General features: G+C 35.6%; 1 protein-coding gene across 3 annotated transcripts in view; it reads left to right on the top strand.

The window, feature by feature from the left end:
- Positions 1-13,732, top strand: part of LOC128686394 (kinesin heavy chain) — a 609,520-nt gene extending 595,788 nt beyond the window's left edge. For all 3 annotated transcript variants that reach the window (XM_070085754.1, XM_070085756.1, XM_070085757.1), the window contains 3 exons: positions 6,717-6,852; positions 8,523-8,627; positions 10,504-13,732. In XM_070085754.1, coding sequence (XP_069941855.1) covers positions 6,717-6,852; positions 8,523-8,627; positions 10,504-10,517 — 255 coding nt within the window. In that variant the 3' untranslated portion in view covers positions 10,518-13,732. The remainder of the gene's footprint in view (positions 1-6,716; positions 6,853-8,522; positions 8,628-10,503) is intronic.
- Positions 13,733-17,850: the final 4,118 nt, after the last annotated feature.

Here is a 17,850-nt window from a genome sequence, read left to right as displayed (position 1 = left end):
CTATAGCCCTTTTTTATTCTCCCTCCCTTTTCTTTCTCCTTTCTTTTTGCCCTTCTCTGTTTTCTCTTCCTTCATGTTTTTTGTTGCTTCCCCCCTAAGTTTTTCTTCCTCCTCTTTCGTGCCTCTTTCTTCCCATTCCTCTCACTCTTCTTACTCCATCCTCTTTTCCTTCCTTCTATTCTCTTCCTTCTCTTTTTCCTCTTTATTTTCGTCCTTCTTTTCCTCTTTCTCATCATTCATCATCTTGTAACTTCATTTTGTTACGTATAACTTTCTTAAGCATATAGCATGTGGCCCCTGGAGGCCACATGCTATATGCTATTACATGTATTTATTTTTCTATTGAGAGGAAAGCATTGGAGTTTACCTGGAGAGAGTTCCGGGGGTCAACGCCCCCGCGGCCCGGTCTGTGACCAGGCCTCCTGGTGGATCAGAGCCTGATCAACCAGGCTGTTGCTGCTCGCTGCACGCAAACCAACGTACGAGCCACAGCCCGGCTGGTCAGGAACCGACTTTAGGTGCTTGTCCAGTGCCAGCTTGAAGACTGCCAGGGGTCTGTTGGTAATCCCCCTTATGTGTGCTGAGAGTGCTTTCCTCTCAATAGAAAATAAATATTAGCATTTTATTTGTCAGCAGAAAGGGGAAAATTTTCCTGATGTTTAGAAGAGTTTCTGTTATGTCTCCGAGTCTTTCCTTAGTTGCCGATCCAAACAGTAAAAATTAGTTATCCACAAATCCTGGAATGTGTTAGCAGGTTTCAGTTCCAGTTTAGCAATGAGGGACTGACTCGCAGCTAATATTAATTTTTAAAAGGGGTGGAGGGGTAAGGCCTCGGTCTGATGACCATAAGCTCCAGTGGCGGGTCATCACATGACTAAGACCCACGTCAGGAAACACTTGTCCTGTTTCCTGACGCATCTTAACGAACCTAACAATGATCCACCATAATCCACCGCACAGTAACGTAGTAGAATATAAAATTTACATTTTACCCATTCACCACCATCATCATCATCTCAAGTCTTCTTAAACTTGACACGAGTCAATCTTCTTAGAACTTGCCACGAGTCAAGTTTAAGTATAAATCTTCTTAAACTTGACACGAGTCAAGTTTAAGTAGCAGGTTAACCATGTAAGTTAACCTGCTACTTACGTTTATTATAGATTTTTCCATAATAAACCGGGAATGTTTGTGTATGTTTTTTTTTTATTACTATGTAAACCTACTCAGACTTTCAGTATTCTCTTTCCAATTTTCCTTAATGCATTTATCTTTTGTAGATTCATAGTGACATCTGGACTCTTGTCTTGCTTCACCATAAGGAATTAATGATGTTCTGTAATAAACCATGGCAGTCAGAGGCAAGTTAGCAGGCTGATCCAGGGCAGTATAACCATTTTAATGTAGTTTTTTTTATTTGCACAGTTTTGCATATTAATTATAGTAATTTTCAGCACTTCAATAGACCCATAAGTGAAATTTTGAAGTCCTTAACTTGCACATCACTCAACACAAATACTCGCTCATGATTTTTTTTTCTTTTTGACATGCGTTCATTATTGTTCAAGAACTCCGAAATTAATGCAAAAAAAAAAAAAAACAATAAAAAAATGTTATAGGTTTTCCTAATAATTTCTATGACTTTTGTATGGTACTGGCATGGACAAAATATCCTTTTGTGATTTTTTTCATTGCACAAGTTAATTATTACTATAAATAATTTTAAATATCTTTTACACAAAATCAATAATTAGGAAACAGTTATGGTCTGGTATCCCCTGAAGGAGGGGGGGGGAAGTACCTTGATGCTGGTGAAGGGCTCTTGATCCAGGGAATGGGTTTTATCCTCACCTTCCTCAAGGTGGGTTTAGCGCTTTTCCTTGATAACCAAAAATTATGGTCATGTATCCCTGTATATACATACAGTTGTAACATTCATTAAATTTTATACACATTCGGAATCAGAGAGACGTACATTCAATTTTATGACACTGAAGAAACTAATAAGTTTTGTTTTTTTCTTAATACGATGTCTACAACGATTTTATTGACTAATATACCAGATAAAAATAGACTTTGGCATACCAGATAAGAGAGTATATCACTAATATACCTAATCAGGAAGTTGATTAAAGGTATATCACACAAGGAAATTCAGTATAATGCCTATAGCAGACAGTGGCGCCCAACATGCGGATCACTAACGTTGCATGGCCCACTCGAAATTTGTAACACATTATATTTTTTGCCTAATTATCTAGCACCTGTGAGCTGCTAGGTAAGCAGGATCTAACCTTCTTCCCGCTACTACCGGTTTGACCTAATTAGCAAGCACACATGACCTACTACGTCAGAAGGTCTTAACTATGTACCTGCTACCACCCTACTACCGTGCTGTATAGCAAGTCTGAACTGAAATGTCCTATTACTGAGTACACAGTACTCCCTGGAGTACACAATACTCCCTGGAGCACACAGTACTTCCTGGAGTACATCAGTCACTGGCTAGCGTTATGCTTTTAACTATTCACGCATTTACTAAGTCAATTTTTTTTAATTATTACTGTTCAAAAATCCTCATTTTAGAATAACAGATTATACTTGAAAATAGTTATTATTAAAAAGTTTATGCGGCCCAACGCATGAATCTCTGGTCTTGTAGCACATTCGTGAAAAAAATTACAGGCATCTCAGTATAAGATGTAAGCTATAGACCTGAGAGGTGTAAGTATACTGAGAGATTGCTCTATTCACTTATTAAATATCGTTATCGGTATCGGCAAAAAGATTGCCGATAACGATACCTCTATTTCGGCTAATATACCGATATTTTTCCTATATGTTTCTAAATTTATTATGGATATTAAACAACATAAGAAGATTAAATATTAAATAACTCAGTAATAATGTTATTTCTCATTATTTGACTTGTGCTAGGTACTTGTCGATAGTTGTGTGTGTGTGTGTGTGTGTGTGTGTGTGTGTGTGTGTGTGTGTGTGTGTGTGTGTATGTGTGTGTACTCACCTAGTTGAGGTTGCAGTGGTCGACTCCAAGCTCCTGGTGTGTGCGTGTGTGTGTGTGTGTGTGTGAGTAACTCTCACAATCGTGAGGCCAAGTGATAATGATATTTTTAAGCACAAATGTAATCAATATTAATATTATAAAATATATAGATACCATACAAATGACCAATACCAGCCAACATTGATACCAATACATTTGGGATATAGTTTTGGAGTGGTTGGTGCGTTTATTCAGTAACTGTATGAAAGCCTGATCTCAGACCTAGCCGCGGGGGCGTTGACCCCCGAAATCCTCTCCAGGTATACTCCAGGTAAGAGGGGAAGGTACCTGGGGATTGGCAGAGAACGTGCATAGTTCCTTTGAATAAAGAAAAAGGGGACAAAAGAGTGTAAGAATTATAGGGAATAAGCCTGTTGAGTGTACCTGGTAAAGTGTATGGTAGTTATAATTGAGTGAATTAAGGGTAAGACGGAGAGCAGGATCTCAGATGAACAAGGTGGCTTGAGGAAGGGAAGGGAATGTGTAGACCAAGTGTTTACACTGAAGCATATAATTAAGATAAGGGTAGGGAAATTTTCATTGCATCTACGGATTTGGCAAAAGCATGTAATAGGGTAGCTAGGAAAACAATGCGGAAGATGTTGCAAGAGTATGGAATAGGTGGTAGGTTACTGAAAGTAGTTAAAAAAATTTTGTGGGGATAGTGAAGCTGAGGTTAGAGGGATGCTATTGTCCTGTAAAGGTGGGCCTTAAAGAGGGACACGTAATATCGCCATGCTTTCTTAATATATTTATTGATAGGATGTAAGATAAGTGAATACTGGGATGTTGGGAAGATGTGTCGGATTAAGAGATGAAGAAGCTAATACAAAGTCTAAGTAGTCACAATTGCTTTTTTGCTGATGACACTGTGCTTTTGGTAGATTCTACAGAAAAGTTGGATAGGTTTTGTGAACGAATTTGGGAAGGTGTGTAAAAGATGGAAATTGAAAGTGAACGTAGGAAAGAGCAAGATGAGGATAACAAAAACTTTAGGTAATGAAAGATTAGGTATCAGATTAGAGGGAGGGAGTATGGAGGAAATGAATGTGTTCAGATATTTGGAAGTGGACTTGTCGGCAGATGGGTCTATGAAAGACAAGATGAGCCATATAATCAACGAGGGGAAAAAGGTGAGTGGTGCATTGAGGCATTTGTGGAGACAAAGAACATCACATATGTCGAGTCTGAAGGCAATGTGTTGTGTATGGATTATGCAGAGAATTCGTAGCTTGGAGATAAGAAGCAGGTACGGGGTTACCAGAGGTCTGAAGAGAGGTTTATGAGTGGGTTCGGACATTTAAAGAGGTGACACCAAATAGGATGACTTGGAGTACGTATAAATTTGTACTGTAGGGAAGGCGGTATAGGAGTCGTCCTATACCGCCTTGAAGGCTTAGACATCCAGTAATCGTGTGTGAGAATATTAGATACCAGTGAATGGAGGCAATTGCTTCTTCTGACTTGTACTGTTGGAGTGTGAGTAACATTTATGAAGGAGGGGTGGGGATATCTGCAGTTTTGAAACGAAAAAGCATATCAGATGGGGAATAGATAATATGAGGATTGTGTAATAGCAAGTGAATGAAGAAGAAGAATGCTATAACTAGAGTTTTGGTAAGTTGGGGAAGGAAGACGGATAGGTAAGGATGGAATATGAAGGAGTGGATGGGGGTATAAGTGGATGCTTCAGTAATTAAATTTGTAAGATGTTTAGCGCAGCAAGGTTGGAAATACTTCCAGAAGTAAAGACGGTGTTATTAACAATTAATAACGTATACTTGATCGCCTAATAAATTTACAGGGCTCATTATTTTTCATCCATATTGAAGTTGTTTACATACTTTTTTATAAATAGAAGAAGCACAAATATATAATTTATAATGTCATGTGATGGTATAAGGTACCATTCATCGACACCATGCCTAACCCTTCTAGGGTAGGGTAGGTGCCTGAGCCCGAGCCTTTAGCTCATAAGACTGTCATTCCCATTTGCCCCCTTGGGGCGGGGATGGCAGACCAGAGAGGCCTAGCTTGTGGCTAGGCCTGGGGACAGTTGGTCCCAAAGATGAGGAGGTACTTGTGCCTCCTCCCATGGGAGACTTAGGTCTCAGACACTCCCTAAAGAGGGAGCCAAGGCCGGGCCACCACTTGGACAAGGCCCGGGCCGGGAGAATACCGGCTAAACAAAAAAAAAAAAAAAAAAAAAAAAAGGTACCATTGACTGAGTTTATTATATCTTATGCATTTCACGATCTATCATTTTTTCTGCAATAACATTAACTTCTAGATGTCAATAATGGCATCAGAAGAATGCATTCTGCCACTCACGCTACTTACACATTTTGGGTTTGGTTTTAAGTAGACACCTTAATGTATGTATATTTAACGTTGAGTTTTAATATTCCCAGATTAACTGTTCAGTTACTTCATTTTTTTTTTCATTTTTTTTTGTTTTGCCTTTTTATATATATATATATATATATATATATATATATATATATATATATATATATATATACACACACAAAACAACCACTGTGAAAGAATAGAGAAATTCCAAGCGCTTTCGTAACTACTCACATTATCAAGGAACGATCATGGTAACTTGATAATGTGAGTAGTCACAAAAGCGCTTGGAATTTCTCTATTCTTTCATAGTGGTTGTTTTGCATATTCTGAAATCACCTGTTTACTGTGATCTTATTGCATATATATATATATATATATATATATATATATATATATATATATATATATATATATATATATATATATATATATATATATTTACACTGGAGATGGATCTCATCATTTAATCAATCTCTCTCTCTCTCTCTCTCTCTAAATATATATATATATATATATATATATATATATATATATATATATATATATGTATGTATATACTGATCTCTGGCTGAAGGAGACTCGAACCTACGAACCTTGGAACAAGGTACGCAGTGCTATACCATTCTCACCACACTGGACCAATACCTTGGCGTCCAGCTTGCGCTAGACGTTTGATCCAAGGCAGCCAGCTTTCAGGGAGAAGGCTTACAGCTTTTCATCTCATCCCCTGCATGCATCAGCCTTACTAGATGCATGCAGGGGATGAGATGAAAAGCTGTAAGCCTTCTCCCTGAAAGCTGGCTGCCTTGGATCAAACGTCAAGCGCAAGCTGGACGCCAAGGTATTGTCCAGTGTGGTGAGATTGGTAAAGCACTGCGTACCTTGTTCCAAGGTTCGTAGGTTCGAGTCTCCTTCAGCCAGAGATCAGTGTTTGTGTATATTTCGCCTGCTCTTGCGAATTCCTTGCATACATACATACATATATATATATATATATATATATATATATATATATATATATATATATATATATATATATATGAGAGAATGATAAATTTCTTTTATTTCTACAGTATATTGAAGGTTGAAGGAAGACACTGGTGCAGTACAAGTATTTATCATGACAACGTTTCCCTCCGTGTAGAGTATCATGAGACTTGTTAAAGTACTGCAGAAGACTGATCGCGGTCATACTAAGATCTTGCCCTGTTCCCGTGTCTTGTTTTTTTTAATACTGATGGGCAGTAGGACTTTGTATCCATGCGTTAATGGTGCTATAGTACGTTTGTCTTGTAACAGGCACTCGAAACCGCTCTGAAGGAGGCTAAAGAAGGAGCCATGAGGGACAGGAAGCGCTACCAGTATGAAGTTGACCGTATCAAGGAAGCTGTGCGACAGAAGAATCTTGCCAGGAGGGGTCAGGGCGCTCATATTGGTAAGTATATCGTGTTTCCTTCTTTCGTTCCCATATGAGAGACGATGTAAGTGATAAGACAATGTAAAAGCTTCGAGGATAATTAACCATCAATTAAAAAGATATGTTTAACGTACATCAAAAAAATTAAGAAATATATAAAACAAGACTTTCCGTTGGAACATAAATATGACAACTATAATGCATTAGAATGAACTATTTTCTCCAATTCAATATAAACATTATTTTTCGATCTGGATACAGACCACTTTTCATCGTCTGAAGATTATTAATTTATATTTTAATAAATTTTGCAATGACTTAAGAGAGGAAATGCCTGTAACATCCTGATCACGTGTCCTAAGAGAGGAAATGCCTGTAACATCCTGATCACGTGTCCTGCCTCGGGGGAGCTGGATGGACTATTTGAAATAGAGGTTTTTGTGAATGATACATGTTATTCTTGTTCCTAATTAGGTAAGGTTCATCAGGAAACAGGACAAGTGTTTCCTGACGCGGGTTTAAGTCATCTGACCGATGCCTTCCGCTGGGTTACCGGTCTACCACCCCTTTAAAAATTATCGTCATTTATAAACATTTTATATTTGTTCCTAATCTTTTTGTATTTTAATGAACTAATTTTTTTTACTAATGGAAAGCGCTATACCCGTAGGGATTATGCAGTGCCTATGGGGGGATGGAAGGTATTCAGACTCAATTTGGGGAACTGGAACACAAATCAAGTTCCCCAGATCAAGAGCCCCTCACCAGAACCTTCCCTAAGGGGTCTTTTAATGAAGTAAAATCTAATCTAAAATTATATTACAATAATATTAAAATGCAATTATAAAATAATATAAAAAAAATCATGCTAATTATAAAATATATTTGCGATAAGAATTAACTAAGTAATATAGCCTATACAATTTCGAATAACAAGAGCCTTAAACAGAATAATGATAGAATTAAAAATAGGATAACTTAGTATAGATCCAGAACATGTCAAAGAAAACTTAACGAATATGAATATTTCAGAGCCAAATTAATTTAGTTGAAAAACTGCATGAAAAGTTCTATGGTAATTTTTTTTTTTATTCGCCGGTATTCTCCCGGCCCGGGTCTTTATGGTAAATAATACAAGTTTTTATTGTTATTAATTATATGCAACAGTTTTTTGTTGCATATTATTATGCAATAAAATATTTGTTACAATAACTAAAACTATTACACAATTCAGAGAACCCTATAAATTACTTAACGGAAAACACCTATATGATGAATTAAATTATTAATGGTTTAAAGAGGAATGGATTACGTATTAAGTTCTGGTTTTATGTTCCATGTGGGTGACGACTCCAACAACCTGAGGTCAGGAGAATCTGAGTCTGTTCAGAATTTTAATATTGCAGAAATTATTTTATAGACCAGATATAATATTAGGTCAGATGAAATATTACGACTCTTAGTGAGAAAAAGTTTAGTAAATACATTTACTTCTGTGTCTGATATAACCACACCAGTGATTTATTTGACTTTTTTTTTTACACTCAAAAACTTCATCATATAAAAAATAAAGTTGCAGAGAAATCTTTTATTGTGATAAACTGAGTTGTCACAGATTAAATATATACATAGTTGTGCATTGCTCTTCCTTCTGTGGCTTGTAATGTTCACGTTGCTGTATCTTACAGCAAAGCCCATCCGCACTGGTCCTGCCAGTCTGCTGTCTCGTCCAGGTGCTCTGGGCATGATGGGACGAGCGCCACCCAACGCACCCATCCCTCGCCAGTATGTTGGTAAGTATTGACAGCATTTTGTCAAATATTATTTATCCATCGTTATGCATTAAATCTCTTCTTAACGTCTCATCAAACACAAATAATCTGCAGTCATAGTGATCAGAATCTTAAAAAGAATAAATTAATAAAGAGAATACACTTGCTCGATTATACGACATATTATAACAGAAATTAGTACTTAACTACTGCATTGCTATCAGAGAGAAATGACCATTAACCGACTGGTTTCTGATTAAAAAAAATATCTAAAAACAGCAAAAAACTGTCATACATCCACCACCTGGTTAGGCCTAATGTTTTTTCCCACTCTCCACTAACATTCACAGCCATTTTGATGGTGAAGCTTAAATGTGTATAGTCAAATTAATAATATATTCTTCATAAACTAGATAAACATTATGTGTGTGCCTTGTGTTACTGAGCGAGGTCCTTGTGTTACTGAGCGAGGTCCTTGTGTTACTGAGCGAGGTCCTGAAGTTGGTTACCAAGAAGTATCATTTTTAGAAGGAAAAATTTCAAGTGTTTCCATGAGCTGTTGCATTGCGAATTTAATAGGAAAAGGATTAATTTAAATTAAGATTATGCTTATATTGGGAATTATATGGAAATATAAAATATAGGGTCAAAAGTGTTCTAAACACGCAGGTTTTGCATTATAAAATAATAAATGACAAATATAGACTATACTGTACCCTGGCGTCCATTAGCCGAGAAAATGAGACGTCAGTGTTCCTCCATTTAATATAAATTTGCAACTTATTTCAATAGATCTTCTCTCGTTTTATAACATAACCAAATAAACACTACCTAGCAAGTTGTGGGATCTATAAAACTTGTTTATGTTTGAGCTGTGGCAGCAATAACATGGCTGCCACAAAACGTTTTCTTTGATATTAGCCACCAATATGTAAAGTAAAAGGACACAAATGCATCTAATGTGACATTTTATTGTGGCAACGTTTTGCTCTCCAGAAGCCTGAAAAGCTCCTGGAGAGCGAAACGTTGCCAAAATAAAATGTCACATTAGCTGCATTTGTGTCCTTTTACTTTACACATTGTTGGTAATTCTACAAACATTAATACAGCTACCAATATCTTCAACATTTGCAGTAATAAAACTAGAATATGTACACGAAAGTAGAAGAAATGGGAATGTGTACGTACAGAATGATGTTGAAATATCACCATTCTGATTTTTGTTGATAATTCATTTTGAATATTCTCTTCAAATTTTTACACAAGTGTTTTGTATAAATTATGCATTTATTAGTTATATAGAATTTGGAAAACATTAGTGAAGCAAGAGATAACGTTGTCTGATGACCATGACTTTGCTCTCGCATAACAAGAGCGGAAGGAGGTGGTACAGCTCTTGGGCTCCAGGTCCTACGGGGAGCAGGTTGAAATATTCTACGTGGATTAATACCCAAACTTCGCGAGTTAAATTATTTTTCATTTTCCGATAGATAATAGAAAGAATTTCCTCCACTATCGATTTATTTCAGTTGTACTTTTTAAAATCACGCTGCAAGTAGACAGTGGAACGGGAAGTACTTGCGGTTAATGCCATTTTCTGTGTGTCCTCGAGTTATTGTTCTTTTCACTTTTTTCAAAATTTTATTATTTTTGCCGTTTGTATATAAACGGCCATTATCGACCCGTTTTCTCTTCATACGTTCTCTCTCTCTCTTGTTTTCTTAATTGTTTCAAATAGGGGATGCACAAAATAATAATAGTTTTCCTCCTTTCTCTTTCCCTCTTGTCTTTTCACTCTATCTTCCTTCTATTTTCCTATCACAATTCTTAACCATTCTACTTTTTCCCTCGGAAGAAGGTTAAAGCAAAAACAATAAATGTATATTTTTTTTTACAGCCTCAAACAGCTAGATGTGCAGCTGTGATTATCATGTAGCATCCCCAGCACCTACCCCTGCTAGTTGGAGAACCTCACCACTAGCCTCTCAGATGTCTGCTTCCTGCAAGCCTCCAGCATCAGGGTTTCATCTGTTACTTTCATCCATAGTCTTTATCTCCATAGCTGTCAAGTGTATAAAATACATTCCCTTCCCCAAGAATGTAAACCATTATTTTATGGTATCTTACGATTGCACTGATGCTCCTCATTGCATGTCAAAATTTGGAACCACTTTTTAAATTAGATTTGTTTCTTACCTATATTTATATTGGATGATATTTTTTAATTGTGCATTTTTTTTAATCCTGTGATCACATGCATATTAATGAAACTAATTCGTATTAAATACTCCACTATTCACGTTGAGTTTTTTTCTCAAATTTATAGATTTTTGTTTTTACTAATTATTTCCACTTTTAGTAATCATAACAGTCCAGAGAAGTGAGGCGTTTATGATAGATGGAAACAAATTACATAATTAAAGAAAAATATTTGCAAAACAATGCATATTGTGTGAGATTAACTGGGAAAGTTTTATGAACGGATTTTTGAAAAGCAAATATTTCTCAGTTTTAAGTATTAAAAGAAACATTTGGTATCAATATGAGAAAAGTATATGTTCATAAATCTGACTTGATCGTAGCTATAACTATTTTAAAAAGCACTATCGTAGCCTTCCCCCTTTCTCTCTATGATCACCACTAGGAAGGTTTGCTTCCGAAGACGCATAAGATGGAGAGCAATTACCTAAAATTTTTTGACTTCTTTGTTATTGACAAATATCTTGCTATTCACAACTAACCTACATGTTGGAGATGAAACTAACGACGTTTCGGTCACTCGGGCAATGGTCCGAAACGTCGTTAAGTTTCATCTCCAGTTATCGAACTTGCTGTGAAATGTTCCAGCCACGATATTGTTACTTTTATCCTTTGATGTGATGCAAGTTTCTTTATCATTTATTTAGGTGTCTGCACCATTCATAAATGTACTATACTCATACAATTATTTATTGATCCTTCGTATTATTCACTAGGATTTTAAGGGGCAAGTCAGTTCCCCTGTCTTCTAATATGTTATTTTTCCCCTATAATCTACCTTGTCCATAATTACTATAGCATTTGCATTGTCTGCTTTAGTATGATGAAGACTAGGATCTTTCCTTAATTCAAGGTATAACTTAACAAATCTTTGAGGGCAATTACGCTCAGAGCTCTGCAACACAGATATGTTAGGTTATACCATGAATTAAGGAAAGATCCCACCTTACGAAAGCAGACTGTGAGAAATTGCCTACTACAGGGTAGTACCTGAATTATTACATGCAAATAATCTGGGTAAGGTAAGTGGGACTTAGTGACAGTAGGTCGCAGAACTGTCACTCCCTCGATGCCCACACCATCGCTACTCTCATAAAAAGCTAGACCTGACATTTCATAATTATAATATTAAAACCAGCTACTCTGGTAAATTAAAATTGTGTGGACTGTATATTTTGGTTCACTTGCTGCATACACAAAATATAACTATTAGTACCATACAAGTACCATAACTATTAGTACCATACAATAGTGTTACTAGAAAAGAAATTCGTATTACCACTTACCATTTAATTATTGGATCACAGTTTTTATGTGTAACACACTCCAACACTACCCTAAAAGCTAGAGTTTATGATGGCCAACGCAAAAGCTATTATACATTATGGGTATGCGTCACTTAGCTAAGGTGTGCTGCTGAGAAGAATCAGTCCCCTATTTTTCCGTCCTTGTAGCCGAATTGTAAGGGGTTTCCACACTATTTATCCCAATTCTTCAGCGGGAACGTGTCAGCAATTTCGAAATTACGGATTGAGGCCGATATACACCAAATAAACTTCGATGATGCCTGATTACATTTCACAATTAACAGACCAGTGTTCACACATTCAGTTTTACTATGGCGTCCTCCCGTCTGCTTCGCTATTGTTCTACATCCCCCCCCCCCTCACTCGAAATTTCTCGAAGGGTCAAACCAGCATCACAATTTGATACACAGTTATTATATTTAAATTTACACATGCTGAATTTAGGAAAATTCAAAATTTTCCACGCACAAATGCGATAGTAATTATGGACAAGGTAGATTACAGGGGAAAAATAAACATATTAAGAGACAGGGAAACTCACGTGCCTCTTAAGGCTCTATTATATTTTACAGTATTACTGTTAAGAAATAAAAGGAAACTAATGTCACATCCGAACAATAATTTTAGGGTTTAAAAAATGGTTCCTAATTTTCACTTCACTGTAGTTTCTCACCATATGTTAATTGACGTAATAATTTCCTCACAGAATAATGGATTGCTACTATAGGATATTGAGTTTATACAATAGACTACTGTGTTATAATGTCACATGCAAGCAAAACCAGTGTTCATCAGAAAAAAAAATCACACACACACACACACACACACACACACACACACACACACACACACACACACACGAAAGTTAACCATAAAAGAGTCACACGAAATACAATTGTTCTTCAACCCCTAATAAATTAACATACAAATAATTGCTCTTCAGACAAAAATATTTACTGTTGAATATTTATTGTTGATATGCCATTGATCTGTAAAATGAATAACCAATAAAATATTCCACCATAATAAAATATTCCACCATTCCAATATCTCCTCGAAATACTCTTTCTCTGTTCATAGAACTTTCAGTGACTGATACTATGGAACAAACTCATTTTAGGATTAAATATTTCTATGTTGGCCTTCAATACGAAGTGAGTGCTATATCAAAATATATTTGGTCTTATTAATAAATAGCATGAATAATATACAACCTGATATTATTTACCACAGTAACTACAGTATTTAAGATATCATCAGTTTACATTAAAAATTGTTTGATTACTTTGCGCCTATATGGTGAATATTGTCCAGTATGAAATTGATAGTATTCGTCTCCAACACAGTGAATAACACACGTTATATTTTCTGGTTATAATTACTTCATGTTATATTTAATAAGACCATCGTGAAGCTATGCTTTTTATCAATTTTCCTTTTTGTAATTGTTCCTGAACATATGTTCCTTGGTTATGGTTAGATTAATTTATGTATTTATTTATTCGGTTATTTATTATTATTATTATTATTATAACTTTGTAAGTAAAATTTCCTTCTGAATCAAGCGTATTAATTTTTTACATTCACCTTATGTTTTGTTCTTATCCTTTTATCACGAGCAGGAAACTCAACTTTTCCTCGGTGAAAAGTGAACAATTTCCATAAGGCTCGTGCGGTGTTGAGAAGGAAGTATAAGGTTGTATGTAGAAAGTCTAGTAATATTAGTGAGACTGGTTCAGTATGTGGTTGCTATAAACTGACTCACTCAGCAATTGTGTGTTACTTTATCAGCTTCTTCAAGAAAATGTGGTTCGAGAGTTTCTGAAATATATTCAGGAAGTTCATAATAAAAAAAACATTGCCATGGATAGTTTGTAATGAAATATAAAAATTACAATACCGTGGCTGGAACAATTCATAACCAGCCCACAATTTGGAGATTTTTTTTTATTTGACTTGGTTGTGGCTAATCCTGAACTATCATTGAGTCGCAGCCTGATAATGATCCAGGACCGGCCGAAACGTTGTCAGAAGTTTCCTCTCTAAATTGTGGGTTAGCTGTGAATTTCAGCTTGTAGCAAGTGCACAATAAGGTCATCACTGCTTAAATACTTGTCATGGGAGGGAGAGAAGACATACATGTTGTACATAGTCTACTAGCCAGTCTCTTTTGCTATTCACTTCAGAAAAAAAAGTATGAGAACTTCCAGTATAAACTACTTCAAGGTAATTCAATGTATGGATATTTTATTTTTATTGTTTGTATATGTAACAATAACCTTATGCACGGGAATGAGAGGGATGAATTATTTTCTGTGTAGAATAGATAGTGTCAATTGTGGAATATGACAGTATAAAGAAATATATTAGCTTTCTTATTCATAAATTAAATGCATAATATCTAGGAGCTGAAAGATATCTGGATCTTTTTAGTGAGCGTGTTAATTTTAATACCATGCAAGCCGTAAAGTGTATGTTAAAAGCGTACAGATAATATAGTGTAATAGGCTTCTACTAGAGGTCTCTCAATTCTGACTAGGTAATCTTTACTTAATAACAACATTCTTTCAGTGGCAATGAGATTTAGAAGAATGATACAAATTACTTAATATAAGTGTTTACGTATTCTCCAGACTTTGTATTAAATTCAGTCAGATAATCACTGGTGTAACGTTACCTTTCTAAATGGACCAGGTCTCAGTATATTTTGAAATATCACATGATGAGGAGCTTAGTGTCCTAATGTTTTCTTAGATAGGAAATGGTGACTCACGTCACGTTTTGGTGGCAAGAGGAGAGACACGGTTTCACAACGATTATGATAAGATGTGCCATTGATTTTTTCTTAATAACGATTGGGGAAAAATATGCAAGAAACGTCCGACTTAGGAAAAATTATTAGAAGCTAAAAATTCTTAATAACGATTGGGAAAAAATATGCAAGAAACGTCCGACTTAGGAAAAATTATTAGAAGCTAAAAAAAAAAAAATACAAAATTGCGCTAGTGAGCTACAACTGCCTCACCAGAATATTTAATTATATTCCAGTATGGTCTGTATTTTCAAGATTTATAATATCCGGTCTCCTTGCCAGCAGATCCCCAGGTCACCATTAGATACCAGGTAGCATGAAGTTATATCAGGCCCGTCTTGCATTCTCTGGAAACATTGATCAAGTCACTATTTGAAACATGGGAACAAGAAGTACTGTACATTCAGTTGTAACTTTAGTTCAGAGACTATAAGCCTGTACGTTTAAGATCTATAAAATAAATCTATGAACTAGTCAGATTCAATAAGAATTAATGTATGTTGACGCTTGAAAATTATGCACTGATGCCACAGGAAATATTTTTAGGATTCAAATACTGGTGGGGTAAATTTTATATTATATATATATATATATATATATATATATATATATATATATATATATATATATATATATATATATATATATATATATATATATAAAATAATAGTTCTTGGGGTATTGTTATTCATTTAATTGATCTTATTTTTACTCTGCAACGAGAAAGAGCTACTGAAAACGAAAACTCGGAGACATGTTACAGTGTGAAATATTACTTTGGTTGAGATATGTTCCAGAGAAGATCAGAAGGGCTGCAGCCTAAGTTGTGCACAGTGTTATGTCTTCATGTTTTGTACTTTTAATAATCCATCACTAATTATTTATGCATTTGGATTAGCCATTATGCAGAGGCCAATTGTTCTTCTGCAAAATGTAACATTTCTAACTTTACAATACAGTGGCGAGATCAATAAAAACGTCTAAGAATAATATCAATAAGGTATGAGTTCCTGTCCAATATTTAGAGAAAATGAGCTCAACAGCTTACCACCCCGAGGCTTAAAATTGATGATGTCGTCACCTATTTAGATGTTCTTTATTCTGTTCTTATTTAAGCAGAGAATCACATACGCAATGCATCATCAACTGTAAGAGTTAGAATGAATAATTTTCTTAAGTGTCGGTGATGCTATTGTAAAAAAATAATCAAAGATTCGAGTTTACATACAAACGAAACATGTATTGCATCCTAAGGAGGGAATTGGTTCTGAAGATTTATCCAAATACGAACTAAAACTTGAATACTTGTTGAATACTTTATTTACATAGGGAGTGTTATTATCATAATTATAGATAGGTTTATACACTAAGATCACATGTCAACCTCATTCAAGAGAATGCAAAAATGTCTTGCTTGGTTATCTTATTTTACCCAAAAACTACAGGTGTTCAATACACACTTTTAATCCAATGAAAATATTATGAAGTCATTTATTGTCCCTTAATATCTTTCGCTACATGATTTTATAAGGAATACTGAAAGCGGAATTTATACTTGCTTGTGGAGTGCTACAGACCCTCTGCTTGAACATGCTTCCCTGGTGCATATGATGTCATTGTTAAGCATAATTGTTTGTAGGTCTTATGTCAATAATTATGAAAATGTCAAGTCATATACCAAAGAAAAATGTTAATTAATATATGTAGGTTAGACATGTTTCATGGTGTGGTATGCTTGTCAGTATTTTACTAACCACACCAGACTACCAAGGATCGAAACGTTCACAGTCTGCTTGTTACAATATATATAAAAAAAACAAATATTAACTGTCCGATGTTTTGCAGATACAGGTGTATGAATCACTTTTTTTTATTATAATTCATACGCTGATATATAGCACTGTAAGGAAGTTATTCTTGTTTATCAACATGATGAATATACAGTGCAAAGCTTCTAGCTGCAACTCATATAGAATGATCGGGGGAATGTTCTTACACATTCCATCAAGTTTCATGTAAGTGTAAAAAATTAAGCTTTTTTTTTTTTTTGAAACCATAAGGGGTTTCAAAGTTTATATGGCCAGTTGGGATTGAATGAATGTTGACTTCAAAATTCATTGTGTGATGAGTATGTCTAATTTTAAATGTTATTTCAGCTTATTTCATTTAATGGGCCATGTGCATGTGATGTGAAAATATTTGTTGTACCCCATTGTTTGGCTATGTACTCTAATATATTGGGTAAAGAAACCAGAAAAAAATAATTTTGTATGCCTATGGTAGTGTATCCTTGTATTATACACCTCTTAAAACTCATGCTTTTCATTATACAACTGCCTCTCAGATATGAATGGAAATAAATCAGAGCATACAGTAAACAGTGAAAATTTCCGAACGAAGAGAAGGGAACCAGATGTGTGCTTGAATAATGGATAATAATTTGTTTTATTATATTCATTATATTATATTTGTAGCAGCAGGAGGGTGTTTGTGTGTACATTACCATGGCGGCAGCAGGAGGGTGTTTGTGTGTACTATACCATGGCGGCAGCAGGAGGGTGTTTGTGTGTACATTACCATGGCGGCAGCAGGAGGGTGTTTGTGTGTACATTACCATGGCGGCAGCAGGAGGGTGTTTGTGTGTACATTACCATGGCGGCAGCAGGAGGGTGTTTGTGTGTACATTACCATGGCGGCAGCAGGAGGGTGTTTGTGTGTACATTACCATGGCGGCAGCAGGAGGGTGTTTGTGTGTACATTACCATGGCGGCAGCAGGAGGGTGTTTGTACCCACCTAGTTGTACTCACCTAGTTGTACTCGCTTAGCCGTGGTTAAAGGGGTCGACTCACAGCTCCTGGCCCCGCC

This window comes from Cherax quadricarinatus, chromosome 17 (assembly GCF_038502225.1).
Source record: "Cherax quadricarinatus isolate ZL_2023a chromosome 17, ASM3850222v1, whole genome shotgun sequence".
Classification (NCBI taxonomy): Eukaryota; Metazoa; Arthropoda; class Malacostraca; order Decapoda; family Parastacidae; genus Cherax; species Cherax quadricarinatus.
This window is presented reverse-complemented; position numbering and strand designations above follow the sequence as displayed.